General features: G+C 43.9%; 1 protein-coding gene across 6 annotated transcripts in view; it reads right to left on the reverse strand.

Moving 5' to 3' along the window:
- The window catches only part of EFR3A (EFR3 homolog A), a 226565-nt gene extending 212102 nt beyond the window's left edge, over positions 1-14463 (reverse strand). Inside the window, exons 1-3 of one of the 6 annotated variants that reach the window (XM_075581966.1) lie at positions 14274-14463; positions 12803-12933; positions 5853-5946 (exon numbers count right to left, since the gene is read on the reverse strand). In XM_075581966.1, coding sequence (XP_075438081.1) covers positions 5853-5862 — 10 coding nt within the window. In that variant the 5' untranslated portion in view covers positions 5863-5946; positions 12803-12933; positions 14274-14463. The other 5 variants (XM_075581953.1, XM_075581960.1, XM_075581984.1 and 2 more) reach the window with 5 other exon arrangements.
- Positions 14464-17280: the final 2817 nt, after the last annotated feature.

Consider the following 17280-nt stretch of genomic DNA (forward strand, 5'->3'; position numbering starts at 1 on the left):
ATACAAAACTGCCTGAGAATCTTGCTTTCACACCTAGAGCATATCAATCAAATAAGATCACATTCATAAACACTGTAAGAAATGATTAGCTTGAGAGAATAATAAGTAACAATATTCTTTTCTTTGAGCTGGTAACAATTATAGTGCTCATTTGTCCTTTTTGCAACCATTGCTCACTACATTTCTCCTTTTCAAAACCTGCAGTTTCCTCCTGTGCTCGATCTTCAAACACTTGTACCTCTGGGAACTAATTTATCACAAAACCGGCTTCATAAATTCAACACACACTTTCACTCTTGGACTGTCGCCTCGGGGATACTTCTAACCAATCTTTTTGGACGGTGTCTAGAAGGTGAAGTGTATGTGTTCTTGACAACTTGTTTGTCATATGCACAGAAAGTTAATTTGCTTGACATTCATTCTACAGTAGATGTCACACTGCTACTCGAGTCAGTTTATTGAGCTATGATATGAAGTTGACATATACATCAAAGTATCAACGACGAATGGCCCCCGCTTTATCAGCTCTACATACTGTATTAGAACATAGGTAATGGTTCGCAAACCTTTCAAAGCTTTTCTCTTCCACATCATAAGATTTTTTTCACCCTTTATTGACTGCACTTTGTTGCCAGATATTTACAGAATTTATATTTTTGTTTACAACAAATGAAAATATCACTTGTGAGCACATATACATGTCTTGGCAGGTCTGCAACCCTGCTTTTCACCATTGTTTCCTAGCACAAGGGGGCGTGACATTTTTCGGGAGCGGGGGGGCAGTGCTTACATAGGCCCCACGCTCTTCCCTGTCCTAGCATACAATGCCTCCACTGCAGCGAGGGATTCTGGGAAATGACATGCAAATGAGCACAGTGTTAAAAAATTGTATATACATTTTTTGCAGAAGATTGTTTTCATACCACTATAGACAATTACATGTACATCAATCAAATGGTCACATTTGGTCACAACGCAAAAGAACATTTATAAATTTCAGCATTTTCCAACTTTTCACTAAGCTTTGATCTGTTAGATAATTAAAGTCCAAAATATATTGCTTAGTCCAGGTTGTCATTATCTTACTGACATCAGCAAAGGTAGAATGATAGGAAAGAGGCAGAATGAGGTGGACCAAGTGGGTAGATGACCGAGAAAGAGTAAGGGAGCGGGAGAGAGAATCCCCTCCCATACCTGCAGATTCATTATAATTTCAGGAGACAACATTACAGTTCTTCATTGATAAAAAGTAGCTATACTAATCATAGACTTCATCGTCAAGTGTACATTAGATCTTGATACATGTGTTCTTAATACTAGATGCAAGGCTAAAAAGCATGAAGTAATCTATAAACACTGAAGAAACATAAGATTTTGAAAGCTTGACCCACTTAAAGCTGCAGTTGTCTTTTTTTTTTTTTTTTTACTTCAATAGTTTCATGTGTGCAATCTCTAATTACCTAAAGAACTGTATAGCTACAGGTCAATTCGTTCTCCATGTATTGATTGGCAAAATTTGTTGACATCATTAGTGAAGGGATCTGTTTTTCTTCTGCTTCTTTCTCAGTGGAAGCTCATGAATATTCATGAGCACTCCTGCACTGACATGTGCTAGAGGGAGGGCAGGGCTGACAAAGGGGTGTGCCAGGGCTTTTTTATTGTTACTGGTCTGCACTATGGTATCATTTCTTTTACATATACACTGCTGCTGAGCTGAGAGTTGGAGATCCCACCACCTGGTTAAGAAATCCTCCTAGCAGAGACCATTGTGTGTCAAAACCGCTCGTTTTTGACTTACATCTTGTAAGTAGGCAACACATAGGAGCCAAGACAGAACACAAATTTATACACCTTTTAAAAACTGTCTGCACTTAGATTGTTTTTTGTTCTATTTCCCTTTATGCTCCCCCTGGATTGCAGTTGGAGGGCTTGTGACAGGACATGAAGGGGCAGTGCCTTAGCAAATGTTTGTTAAAATAGAATACAAGAAAATTGGTCTTTCAAAGTTGTTTTTTTAAAAACAGAAAATGCTAAAAGTATTTTTTCTTACTACAGAACTGATTTATTAAAAAAAACAGACATGCAGGATATTGACTGAACTGCAGCTTTAAGTCATTTATAAAGTCGCCGGAAAGATATTGCAACCTACTACGAATCAGAGAGAATAATGAGAGAAACGAAGAGACAAAAAATGGAACAAAAGAGTGCAAAAAAAAAAAAGTGAGGGGAAAAAAAATAGGGGAACAAAAGTAATTTAAATAAGGGGGGAGGGTGTCACCCATCTTCAGGCCCATTCCCACAGGACAAGTGCCAGTGGTACATGCCTAATACTCCTCACACAAAAAGCTACCAAAATATACTTGAGGTAAATGAAAGTTCAAATGTTTTCTAGCAAGCCCTAAGATCCTAATTCCGATATGCAGTCGTCCAAAGGAGAGTCACTCAGCAGGGGAGTAAGTTGAGTAAAGGGAAAGACCCATCTTTCGCTTTACTGGACTTACTCCCGTGCTGAGCAACTTCCCGTTGGACGACTGCATATCGGAATTAGGATCTTAGGGCTTGCTGGAAAACGTTTGAACTTTCAGATCAAGGGACCCACAGGTTACCGATATTATTCCCACGCAGGTTGCTGGTGTCCCTCATGGTGAATCCAGCCTCTGTCTGATGAACAGGAAGACACGGCTAACATTACAGCTTAGATCATAGCCCTGGCAACTAATGTTGTAATTATCTTGGTGGCCAGGTGGTCTCCTAAACTGAAAACAGCACGGTTCAACTCAATGGGCCCCCCTTGGATCCAATTATGCAAAAAAGATTGCTGCTTTAACTCCTTGGGTGCCACATGACACAGTTAACACGTCATAGGGTCTAACACTCCAAGGGCCCCATGAATTAGTAGCTGCTGTATGTTATGGGCTTTTTGTTTGTTTTCTAGGGTTAAACGTGTTCAGAGCTCCACAGGCGATGTGACAGGAAGAGGAATGGAGGACTCCTCTTCCATTCGCCTCATCAGTAGTGTTGCAATCACGATTGCAATATGCCAGAAAAGCTGGGGCGCTCTAGTGCCACGAAGCCTCCGGCACTCAAAGGGGTCAATCAGTTATCGCCCTACAGATTGAACTTGCTCCGTCACATATCTTGTACAACCAAGCCTGGGTTAAAGCAGCAATCCCTGGTGGGCCGCCGGGCAAACAATATGCCTGCCAGAGCCAGGGCTCAACTCTGGCAGCTGATATTGCAGTGTTTCTATCAGCTTCCAAGAGGCGACACTAGCCGTCAGGCTTGTAGTCCACCACGTTTTTTGGTGTGTCAAAAAACGACACACAAAAAAAGCAAATATCTCCGTAACTAGGGAAGGGGTGCCGGTAGCAGCCCCGGCTGGGCTGCATGAAACTATCAAAATGGTGGCTTAAATTTCTCACAGTACGCGGGCCAATAGGAAGCCGTGATGTCCTCACTTGCCGCTTCCTATTGGCCCCTGTGATCGAGAAGTTTAAACCAGAGCAGGAGATACCGGCATCCCCTACAGAGGTATCTCAGGAAGCAGGGGAGTTCCCATTTCTCTAGGACCAACCTAGCTGCTAAAACATTAAACCACTTCCCAGACCTGGCGAAGCCAACAGTACTTCAAGGACTATATTTAGTTGGAGAAAAACCTCATCTACTTGGCTCTCAAAACATATATACAGGTGGTCCTCGCTATCGGAACGGATTATCCGACGTCAGATAATGCATTCTGCTGATCGCGTTATCCGACGTCAGAACATCTTCCGCTCACCGCCGCGGATTAACAGTGGATCCACAAAGTTGACAGCGGTTTGTGGGACAGATTCAGGCGGATAACCGAGGACCAGATGTATTACAGTAATAATCCTAAATGTGGATCTAAAAAGCATGAAGTATCCTACCGTACAATACTGATAATGGTGACAAGAAAGCAGTGTGCTGCAGGAGAATCTGCTGCTGGAAGTCAAGACTAAGGCCGGGGCCATAGAGGGTTCCGCAGAGCGGAGGCGCGCTGACGCTGAGGCTCGCCTGCTGAAGTCAGTGCGATTCCATGGACTTGCAGGCGAGCCAGCGTGCGTGAAGGGAGCTGGGGGAAGTGGTTGGAGGCGGGGCAGTGACGTCTCTGGGCTAATCGCCCGCGACGCACTGACGTCAACGTAACGGCGCCGACGTCACGGCACCGTGACGTTGACGCTGCTTCAGGCTGATTGGATGTTTTCAGCCGACAGCGCGCTGAAAAACAGCTTGGCTGTCGGCTGAAAATTCCAAAGCCTCAGCACGCCTGCGGACGCTCGCGTGAGCCCCCTCTCAAGGCATCCTCATTGAGGATGCAGGGGCTCAGCGCGGAGCGTCCGCACGGCTCGGTGCTGCTTGTCCTTCTATGGACGCAGCCTTAGAAATGATTTGGAAACCCATTAAAGCCCACAAGGATAAAGGGTACCTGCAATGCAGAGCACACTTACAGACATTTGCAACAGTTTTACAGCCACATAAAAAATACTAGTGGAAACAAGAAATATGGCAGGATTTTCATTGCTAATGAATACAGCAGGAACACTTTGTACCACCAAGCGACTTAGTTCTCATTTACCAGTGTTTGGGGAATAACAGAAAAAAGAATAGTACTTGTACACAATGAAGTATCCAACTGTTTACCAGTAGTCTTACTAGGACCAGTCAATCACAGGATACAAACAACTGGTAATATATATATATATATATATATATATATATATATATATACAGCTGCAGCGGCCGTTATTCGAACACTTCACGCAGTGTATACATCGAAATACCAAGTCATGGCACGTGACCTCTTCCAACCTTCCTGCCTTAAGACGCGAGTGCAGCGAGTGCAGAAAATGGCATTTTAGAGTTCTGGTTTTTTAAACACCTGAAACTGACACAGTAGCACAGTACTGTACACATTCATTCATTCATTTCATTGCACCCAAAGAAACAGAATCCATGAAATTAAAACAAAGCAACCACGATGAGCGCGGGTACCTGGGGCGATTGGCCGCGTTAATGCCGCGTGGAGTACAGCAGCGCACACGAAATCGGCGCCGTGATTTGTTCGAATAATGGCCGCTGCAGCTGTATACTGTACTTCCCTCCATCTCCACTTTCAATTCTCTCAGCATATGTCTTTTTCTATATGTGTCATTCCCTTTTCTTGTTCTGCCTACTATGACTTAATGTCAGGGGCTCAATTTTCATCACTTGGGCGTTTTCCCAGATCTGCAGACAGCTATCTGACCAGCACAGTTCTAAATAACTAGGACCTGCAAATGTAATAATCTCACCATCAATCTCTGTCTATTACTGTTAGAGAGCAGATTAGTAATGGGGGAAAGGGAGACTAGCACAGTGACAAATGATATCTGGGAAATGGGGAATAGAGTAGGATAGAAAAAAAAGGAAAGAATTCAAATGACAAATACGGCTTTTACTTGAGAATTTAGCAACATAAATAGTGTTACATTCTTTTTTTTTGTCACTGGCTGGTCTGTGAATCCCAAATGGATTCAATAAACATAGTTTTCATTTGAAAGCTTTTCATGTTTAATCATCACTTTTGAGCGTGTTAAAGGAAAAACACAATCTAGCAATGACTTTATTTTCCATACATGTGTACTTAGAAATGCTGCAAAGCACCAATAAGGAGTAATGCTCCAGAAGTTGTTGGGCTTCTCACAGAATGCAAAACCATTCTGAAACGTATAAACAAAAACCGCACATGTATGCACAAATAATTGACATTATTTTAATTATTCACTGACAATGTAGGCTGCACTAAAAATTAGATATCAAATACCAATTATGAACATTATTCAATGACTTACCTGCAGGCATTATTGAAACGGATAGTTTTTTTCTTTATCACACAGTGGAAGGTAGCAACAGAAAAACACCAAAAAAACGTTCCCAGGACTCAAACTGTAAGGACTCAAACTGTAAGAAGACAAAGACAAAAAGATATGGTCAGAAAAAACGGTATTTACTGAAAGAAGAAGCAATATCTATGTAACAAGACAAATGCAAAAAGCACAATACACAAAACTAACAAAAATAGACAACGCAGAAAATAAGATAATACTGATTCACAAACATGATGATGTGGAATTCATGGCAAGGAGGAACAAAATCAGATTAATATGGGGGTGGGACTATGGACACATTTTAATGAGAGAAACGTAAATAGAAAAAAATAGCAAAAAAAATAGCAAAAAAGAGTGCCAGAAAAAAAAAGTGAGGGCAAAAAAAAAATAGGGCAACAAAAGTAATTTAAATAAGGGGGGCAATGTTTATGGGGGGGGGAGATACACCCATCTTCAGGCCCATTCCCACAGGACAAGTGCCAGTGGTACATCCCTAATACTCCTCACACAAAAAAAAAGCTCCCAAAATATACTTTAGGTAAATGAAAGTTCAAGCGCTTTCCAGCAAGCTCCAAGATCCTAATTCCGATATGCAGTCCGTCCAACGGAGCCGTGATGTCCTCACATGCAGATTTCTACTGGCCCTCGTAACCGAGACATTTAAACCTGAGCAGGAGATACCGGCATCCCCTACGGAGGTATCTCAGGAAGCAGGGGGGTTCTCAAAGCTAAAATGAATGGGGTTCAGCTGCAGAGACCCCCTGCATTCCACCTATTTAAAAAAAAAAACACACATCACACACACACACACACACACACACACACACACACACACACACACACACACTGCTGCTTTAAAGATGATAGACAGCTGAACATCAGTGAAACCGAATACCATACTCACAATAAGAAGATAATAAAGTTTGTGTTACTGTGGGAGAACTTGCTGCAGGGGACCAAGAAACCAGTCAGAATCCAAAGTAAATAAGCTCAAACTAACAGGGCCAAATCCTGATGATTCAATAATGTTTTGTTCCACAACTGACAGTAAAGCTTCAATAATTACAGCTGTACTGGCAATCACGGAGCAATACATTATAGAAGCAATTGAGAAAGTGTGTACACTGCCTTGTTTGGATTAAGGAGACCAACAGACCCACTCAGAGCAGTTTCATCATTGTATGCTGGTTAGTTTGAGCTTATTTACTGATTCAACACTGTAAAACTGATAATACGCATACAAATGTTAATAAAAACAGACACACAATAAGGTTCACTTACTCTGAGGGACCTAAGAATAATGATAATTGATTGGGAGCCATTAACAGAGTACAAATAGCCTGGCTGGAGCTGATAAACATTGAAGTGAAGGTAGCCTGGGAATTAGAAGCCAATAGAAGGTCATAGGATTGTCCTTGTTTTCTTACTTCGGAACTGGTACAACGAAGATTTCCAGGTCTTCATTTATCCTAATAACCCATGCCTAAATGTAAATTATCTAAAAATTACCAGGAAAGAACACTCCAAGCTTGTGAGAAAAGTGGGAGACATTAAAGAGCTATTAAGGGAGATCACCCACAACCACCCTAAAAAAAAAAAAACAAAACCCACAAAACTACAAGATGACACTGCACTCTCAAAATTGGGCATCACATCTTATATGTATCCAATTATAAAAATATACAACAATTGATAATAAATTATATAGGATAGATAAAAAAATATAAACAAAAGAAATAATATATACAATTTCTCAATTTAGGAGGTGGGCTATGATGAAATAGCACCTAGAGCGATCCTTCGGGAAGACCTGAGGAATAGGGAGGGGCGGAACAGTCCAAATCAGTTTCCCGCTGAACATTTTGACAAAATCCGTTTTGCCAATTAAATTCCGTCTGCAGATTGGACACTAAAAAATATGGACCAATTCATTCGAATCCATCACTGAATACAATCCAGACAGATGAGGTCGAGGGGGCTATATTTTATTAAATAAGTGTCTCCTGTGGGATATATGTCCCCTCAAACATCCCTCAAATGAAATTATGGAGACATGCCCGTCCTGAGAAATGAGCACACCTGGAGGTACCTGGCTGGGAGATATGCTAATAGCTATACAAGGTATAGTTAAATTAATGCCCTAAAAAGGATTTCCATATCAACTATATAGAGTTGATAAACCTAAAGGTACTAACCTAAGACTGGAATGGTGTCAGATCCAACAGAACTAGAACCCACAACCACTGCTTTTCTAGGTCACATCTCTAGCTCTGTGAGCTAAACCAGTTGATGAGTACTGTCACATCTTACTTTTGAGCTGCTCAGTGCTCACACATGTAGCTCATCTAGTTGTTAGCGTATCTCAGGTGTGCTCCACAAGGAACATTAAACTGTCAACTAGAAAGCTAAAGTGGTCTACTTTTAAAAGGAAGCCAGGGGAATGGAGGTACTACAGCTACTTATTTAGTGCTACATGATGAATATGCACAAAAGTGGCTACGGCATAATGGAACGGGGACAAAAATATTCACTGGCAAATGGAACAGAGTGCCAGACAAATACCAAATTGAAACGTTATATTACAATAAATAAAACTCTGCAAACTGCTTCCCGCAGCACACAATGTATTTTTGGGTTTACAAGTCTAAGACACCTTAGGAATAGGGTATGGTGTCAGACTCCCATCATCAGGAGTTGAACCCACACAACCAGTGTTATTCAGAACAGCTCTAGCAGTGTGATCTATGTGGGCTAGAAAGGCAGTGATTGTGAGTTCCAGTCCTGTTTGGACTGACACCATTTTAGTCATTAGGTTGGAACCTTCCTAATGCCTCAGACATGGTAGCATTGACAGCGCTCAGCAGCGCTGACGCTCATGCTCTCCTGCTCAAGCAGGAGTTTTTTTCTGTCCCTGCATGAGCGTCAGCGTGCGTGCTTTTGTGCCAGGTGGGAGCCGGGCGGGAAGCGGAGGCGGGGCTAGCGCGCGCCACGTCACGGTGCCGCTGGTTTTTGGCAGTCACCTGACCGGCCCTCCGCTTCCCTCAGTGGGAAAACCTAAATTTCCCTGTCGGCTGCAATTCCACGCGCCTCCGCACGCCTGCGGAAGCGCCGACTAAAGCCGTGCTGATAGGGATAATGTTTTCCCTCAGCACGCCTCAGCATGGTCTTTTTGACCATGGCCCTGGCCTTAGGCGTTTCAACTATATAGTTGGTATGGAAATCCTTTAAGGGAGTGTGGAATATGACTCATTTAAATACACTTTTAATAACCATTCGCATATCTCCCAGCCATGTACCTCAGGTGTGCTTTTTCAGCACATGCATGTCTCCCTAATTTATTCCGAGGGACATTTGAGGGGACAAATATACCACGGGAGACACTTAATTAGCATTTTTTTTTGTTTTGTCTGTTTTCGGATTCTTAAAAATCGGTCCGGAAATGGATTGCGCTCCATCTCTGAAGAAAGAAAACATCTGAATTTGCAAATTGGCCTTTATGAGAGCGAACCACGAAAATCCCGGGACCAAAGGAACCGGCCGATCAAAGGTGGATACAAAAAAAAATCACCCATCTCTACTATAGAAGAGGCAGTGGGAGAATACCTTGTGTAATACTGTATATCTTTTCACCATGTTTAAGGAAGAGTATTGTGAAACATTTGGAAATCCTAAGGAATGATTGCAAATATGGAAAACTTAACGCTTTGTCATTATTTTCTTTTAGAATAGCTCCTAGCTTTTGATATATTAATTTGTGCTGACTTGTTGCCTCAAAGCAGCAGTCAAAGCTGTTATTTCCCCCCCCACCCCCACCCCTTTAATATGTGCATCAATACAATCCACACAATGGTAAGTAATGAGCTAAGTTGCCAATCGATCCGTTCTCCTGTGATCGATCAGAGAAGACTCGGCTGGGGGGGTTCACTAAATCAGTGCAGCAGAAGAGGACCAAAGATGCAAAGCTCTGAGGGGAAGATCATGTGACCAGGCAGTCACTAGGTACAATTGGTGCACTGCTAGAGAGAGGGCAGGGCTCAAAAATGGTGTGTGCCAGAGCCTGTTTCAGAAGAGGAAGGGGATGTGACTTTGTAAATGGTTGCTGTAGAAAACAAAAAATACATTAATGTAATTCAAAGTTGTTTAAAAAAAATGCTACAAGTATTTTCTCATAATAGAAAACTGATTTTTTTTTTTTTTAAGACATGTAGGATATTGCTTTGTCTGCAGCTTTAAGAACAAGGAAAGTAGATTTTTCTTGGACAGTCCACGTTTGGCTTCTTTTCCATCTTCATTGTTAAAGTTTTAATAATATTACCACGGCTGCCTCTCTAAGGCCGAGGCCATGCTAGGCGATCACGTGACGCCACCCACGTCTACTGCAGAGGCGATCCGTGGCCTGGGGATTTGGAGGAGACGCGACGGGGAGACGTGTCTGTGACGTCATGTGAGTGGTTCGTCCTCATTTGCTGAACGGCGCACATGACCAGGCCGTCGCGCGACAAAATCAAATTGTTTTGTCTGCTCTGCAAATCACACGCTCTTTGGCCTGCCTCAGAGGCACAGCATTCTGGTTACACGCAGGGTCGTGCTGAGCATGGACGCGGCCCAAGTCATCCGAGGAGTTGTAAAGCAATACCAATTAGAGGCTTCTTTCTTTTCACCTGCGATTCAAAATGTGTCATGGACACTTGAGAATATACATGTGTGAGGATCGGGTGCAAGCTCCGCTCCAGAGTTTGATTCTGACTTGCTGCAGGCTTCCTCATCAGCTCCTGCTCACCAATGTATCAGCACTCTGGTCTCACTTTCAGCCTTTGCTGACCAGCAGTTCCTGGATTGGCTGAATCACACTTTATATGCTCAGCCTTTGCGCCTGCAATTTGGCTGAGCATAACAGTTGTTTCGTGTGACGTGTGCTGGTCGCAAGCACGCTGTTATTGCCTAGCCTTGTCATCTTTCCTTCCTTGCAGTTGCACCAAGACCCTTGCTACAAATACAGACAACCTGTCTCCTGTCCTCCAACTCTGCTACCAATACCATTACGTTGCCTTCTCCTGACCTCGGCTACGTGACCCCTACTACTCTCACCTCTCCCACCCCGACCCACCACATATCTGCATTCCGGACGCTACTTCGTGGTCCCAGGTCGATATAGATGTATAGATATACATATATCCCCAGCTCGGCCTCGCGGTTCTGTCCAGTCTGCGGTGAGCCCCCGTTATAACATGTGACCTAGTTTATGTAGGGGAAACCACATAAAAATGTAACATCCATTTTACTCAAAACAAAAGTGCTATTAGAGGGTTCCTTACCAATTGTATATTTGGTTTATTTTTTTGTTTTAGCTTCATAATTGCATTAGGTCTATTTTAGATAGATCTGTTATTACCAGAGAGACCGTGATGGCGACAGGAGGTGGAATTACTGGTTACGAGTGAGGACGGATTCCGGCGCTTGCTTCAGCCATCTACTATGGGGTTTGATGCGCGCGTTGTAGGCGCTGTGACATCGCGATGTGCGCTACACACAAATGGCACTTGAGACGCCTGTAAGTTAGGAAGGAGGGGTGGCACTATTCCTGCATTTGTCAGTATTTAAAGAGAATCTTCTGGCGGCATCTGATAAAGGGATTGTTACCCCGAAATATCATACCGTTACCTGTGGTAGACTGTCACGGTCATTGGTTGCTTTATACTGCATCATATTTTGTATATTTGTGTTTTCCTATGATTAATGTATACTGATTTATTATCAATTATTGTTTGTATTTTTGTACATGGATAAAAACAATTGTCAATACACAGAGTGTAGTGTCATCTTGTAGTTTTACAGTGTTTTTTTGCGGTGGTAAAGGAGGTTCTCCACTTTTGACACTTGTCTATATCATACATAGATTACAAAAAATATGAATTGGGGAGTAATAGTGCTAAACGTGCCCATGCAAGATCTAATTTATATTATTTTACATGAACATTCATGGCGCCAGGTCAGCGGCGTCAAAGTTCTACACCTTCCAGCTTGTGTAGCGATCACACAGATGTGCCCTAGCCTTTGATGTTAGGAATGGAAGAGGAAGTCTTCTCTTCCATCCCGATCATATCCATCCCGCTACGGGTTTTGCCGATGCATTGTTTCAAAGAGCAAAAAAAAACACCACCCACTGGCTATCATGAGGTACACTAAACATCAGTGCTCTAAAGAATAAGATTTACTTTAATTGAGTGCATCTGTATCTAATGTAGTTTTAGAGTTACAGGCATACCCCGGTTTAAATACACTCGCGAGTAAGGACATATCGCCCCATAGGCAAACGGCAGCTCGCAATGAACATCAATACCTGTACCGAAGCTGTTTGCAAGCGGGGAGACTATAGAGCCTCTTACAAATGCGTTAGTTACATCAGTTATGCACGTATATGACGATTGCAGTACAGTACATACATCTATAAGTGGAAAAAAGGTAGTGCTTCACTTTAAGTACATTTTCGCTTTACATACATGCTCTGGACCCATTGCGTACGTTAATGCGGGGTATGCCAGTACTTAATGGCACCAGCATATAGATTACTGCATAATAATGAAAAATAATGCAGAAATAGGAACAGTTTGCCAGATCTAGAAATAAGTTTTGCGCAAAATATTTTGTTATATAAGTCAACTGCAGTGTTTACAGTACAAACACTTCCACATAAAGGCCTTACAGATATAGCCATATCTCACTATGCAGTGGGACATACACAATGAACCAGCAGGTCATTGTTGATAGAAAAATGGGCAAACTAGGTGAGCCAAGTGGGTGCAATAAGGTTGGCTACATCTGTACTGTATATGAATTGAAGCAAACAAGTTGAGTTCCTAAGTTGTGTACAACATTTAGGGACCGTGCAAGACACATGAAAGCAATCTGCTCACCTCAAAAATTCTTGTTAGGCACTTTTTGCTGCGGTTAATGGACGTATCACTTTATATTCTATTGTGACTGCATTTCCCCCAGGAAGTTAAAATGACAGACAACCAGCCATTGCCACGATAGCATATAATGCCTGTGATAAAACACAGGTTGAAAGCCAGCAAAAATAATTTTTGGGTACAAAGAAAAGCAATAAATGTCAAGGAGTTTCAAAAGCGATAAGAACCGAAGAGGTCTTTCCTCTCCATTCATATGAGGGAGTCACAAACATGAGACTACTAGACAGGCGATATACACCTAACGTACACCCACATCACAAATCAACTTTTAAAACTATAATTTATCTCCAGAGAGTTTAATGTTGTGACCCCCATAAACTTTAATGTGGTTAGTGCTGAAATGTCACGTTCATACTCTGACAGGCATGATTTTCACCACAAGCCTTAAATGAACTGTCCACTTACCAATAAACATTATTGGAATCATGTTCTTAAAATCGCAGGTTATATAATCTTAGACATTGTACAATAAACTTTCATATAATCACCTCCTAAGTATGCTATTTGTAAATTGTTAATGTGACCTAAGGTACAAGTGCATCCTCAAACATGATTTGTCAAACTTTTACATAATAACCCCATACACAGCATTTGTCCCATAAACTTTATTGCGATAACCCCCAGTTTAACTCTCCCACACATCATTTGTCATATCAATAGGATCACTCTTAAACGACAAATGTACATCATGTGTCCTAGAACATATAATTGGTAAACCCTATTGCACACGTGTTCTATATTCTTGGGATCACCCGCAAGTATTAATGGGGTAACCTTACACACATTGACCTATAAACTTGAATAAATGTGCCTTCTTATGTGGACATCAAAGGTCCCATAAACATCAAATAGGATAGTAAACAGATTCACCTCTCACTCAAATACACATTTTTTTCCATAAACCTGAATGGGATCGCCCTTTGCCTACAGGATTTCCCCCATAAACATACATGGAATCACCCTCTCAAATAACAGAATGACCCTCTTTGGGCACATCATCTGTTTCACAAACTTCATTGGGATCACTGAAAAGTCTCAATCTCTTTACCCATACCATTTTATTCCCCATAAAACTTGAATGGGTTTGCGGACACCACTGATCCTATAAAACGTGTATGGGACCATCCTCTTCAAACACCAAGCACACACTCTCACCTGCTTCAACAGAACCACCCCAAACCCTGCTGTGTCCCATGGCATCACCCCCATACACTTTAATAGGCTCTTACCCAGCTCATGTAGTGATGTGCCCTACAGAGGTGCTGGGAGTGAGAGAGCGCAGTGATTGGTTCTGTATGGGGGGAGCACCGGGTTACAGCTGGAGATGGGGTCCCTGCCCTGGACCTTATGTCTGAAGCTTATAGGAAGTGTCCGAGCTTCCCAAGCTGACCCACTCAGCAGAGTCTCGGGTTACCTGGGGAGGGGGTGGGGAGAGGGCCACCTGGACACGAACCTCGGACTCCTCCGAGCTGCCACCGTCACACACACCGGCCGAGAGGGGGGGAGAAACGGGCCCGGCGGAGGAGGAAGTGAAGGAGAGCAGCCGGTGGCTGTGCTCACTGAAGTCACGCGAGAGCTGAAGAAATTCTCGTGAGGCGGGAGCGGGCGGAAGTGAAAGTAACACGGCTTCACACTGCCTTGGAGAGTAGGCTCCAGGGGCAAGGCCTGCTGGATGTAGGGAGGGAGGGAGGTCGGTCATGTGACATGGGGTGTCAGTGCCTAGTTACTCTGGCTATGTGTGGACAGCCTGAGCTGCTCTCCACTGCCCACTCAATGAAAAGCTGCCGTCTCATTGCTGGTGCTTATTCATCAAGGTGTCATCTTGGTGCAAAAAAAAAAAAAGTCACATTTTCTAATGTGTTACATTTTTGTGTATTTTTCTTTGTTAATAGATATTTCCCCAGGGTTTCAGTAGTAGACAATAAATACATATGGTTATGGGTGGCAGGGAAAAAGTAGTTCACACATTGCACCTGATGTATTTATTTTAAATAAAGAACTATAAATGGTGTCATTATTTTTACTTTGATGCACCTGGTGCAGATTTTTTATTTATTTTTTGCTGCAGAACTGCATCACGTTTGCTACATATATAGTTATTTTTTTAAAACATCAGTTAGTCCAGGGGTGCTCAACTCCAGTCCTTAAGCCCCCTAACAGGTCAGGTTTTCAGGATATCCCAGCTTCAGCACAGGTGGCTCAATCAGTCCCTTCTTTGACTGAGCCTTTGATTGAACCACCTGTGTTGAAGCTGGGATATCTTGAAAACCTGACCTGGTTTGGGGGGATTGAGGACTGGAGCTGAGCACCCCCGATATAGTGCATCTAGGTAAAGAGAGAGAACCAATACAGAGGAGACTTGCCTGGGTTCTCCTAAAAAAAGGTTAATTACCAAAAAACAGGTAATTGCAGGACTTGGTAAAAGTAGTGTAAGCAGAGCCCCCTCCTTACCTAATGTGAGGGGGAGCTGCTGTGGTGCGGTCGGAGCTTCGCAACGTACTTGGAAGGTGGTGGCGGCCATCTTTGTGCACATGCGCGGGGCAAGCATTGCGCATGCGCAGATAGTCCGGGGTTGCGGTGGCCATTTTAGGGGCTCTGCAGGAGATGGCAAGGGACTACATGTCCCATAGTCCTCTGGGGTAAGCACCACATGGGGCGTAGGAGTCAATAGGGCTCGAGGAGGAGAGCAGGAAGGAGGCGATAACTTTGGCTTGAACAGAGACCACTTGCCAGTGCTGTTGAGGGAGTCAATGAAGCAGGTAGCCCCATAGGCCCCAGCCTGGCCCTGCATCACAGTATCTCAGTGTAACGGTGTTTCCCCCACCCGGTGGGAGATTTGGCCCTTACTACTTATGTGATGCATAATACCTGCTGGTAACAGGAGGGCTGAGCTGTCCACCAATGGTAATGGGGACACAGGATCAGGTTTCTGGGGTACATTACCCACGTGGTTCTTTAGCAGTGCAGCGCCTCCATCTGCCGTAGGCTCCAGCTGTATGGAAGTCGATCTCTTGCAGTAGAAATACTTTCCCTCCTCCCAGTAAGATCACACACCAGGCAGAAACAGATGCAAACAGAAACAGTCTTTATTGGGTCAGTACTCACAGCACAGCAGTGGTCTGCCCAATACAGTCTCTGGATCAGCTACCCAGCTGGAGGATGGTCCCTGGACAACCACTACGGCCAAGGGCACCACAGTTGTCCTAGCTCTTCCCAACCCCTCTATCAGGAGCCAGGGTATAGGTGCACACTCACTCTCCCCCAAGGGGAAGAGGAACAGAGAAGGCCCCAATCTCAGCACTCTTCTGTGTGACCTGCCTCTTTCAGTGGAGAGAGGAACACCTATAGAGTTTGGATGGCAATCCCCTTAAGTAAAGCCAGGAGGAGGGCACTAGGTATGACCCCTAAGATGGTATACTCAGGCCTAGCTGACACCGCCTCCCCTGTCATGGCAGGTACCATTACAACAAGTGCACCCACTTTAACACCTTCAATTAGTGGGCCACGCGGTCACACACTGTGGGTTGGGTGTGGGCATTGCGGGACATTGAGGGACTGGGATTCTCAGGGCACAGTGTGGGTTACACGGTGGTGGGATACAGCCCTGCGATGTGCATGGGTAGTTGTACCTGTAGCCTGATAGAGTATAAGATATAGAGTATAAGATATATGTATGCCAGTAAAGGCCTTTCTATTTTACTGCGTGTGTATTTATTGTTGTGTCCTGTGAGGGACTCCTCCCACTCCGCTGGAATCCCTCTCAGGTGGAGGCGCTGCACCAAAGTTATAAGTATATCGCCCCAGACTCCCCATGGCAGAAACTTAGGCTTCTGTGAGCCAACAGGTTTAAGGGCAGCACCAGTAGCCATCTTGTTTTAGGGGAAACAGGGATACACTAGTATTGTAGGGAAGGCCCCAGATAGGGACGCTCCCCTTAGTACTGCTGTAATAGTATTTGCTCGGATAGCCACGCGGTGCCCTGCAGCCTGGGACCAGACCCAGGGCCCTATAGACTTTACGGTGGACTCCAGCTGGAGCTCCCCCACGAGGCGGATCACTACCGTAAGGCGAGAGAGGATTTGGCAGACCCCGCGTCGTGGGATCACGTTGCGGCACTGCTAATGTAGCCAGGAAGGTACCCACAACACAAGGGGGGTAGCGATACCTCACATTTGGGTGGGCCTGCTCGTTTGGACACCGGGTTACAGGTGCCCAGGGCTCCCTCAGTACTTTGGGGGCCTCACTCTTGGTGTTGGATATTTGTATTGGGGTATTGTTAGGGTGACCAGACGTCCCCTTTTTTCCGGGGTAGTCCCGGTTTTTCGAGTGCTGTCCCAGTTTCCTGTGTGTCCCGGAAATGTCCCGGTTTTTCCTCCATGTGTTCCCGTTTTTTTTTTTTTGCGTCGCCGGCGGTGTGCGAG

This window comes from Ascaphus truei, chromosome 2 (genome assembly GCF_040206685.1).
Source record: "Ascaphus truei isolate aAscTru1 chromosome 2, aAscTru1.hap1, whole genome shotgun sequence".
NCBI lineage: Eukaryota > Metazoa > Chordata > Amphibia > Anura > Ascaphidae > Ascaphus > Ascaphus truei.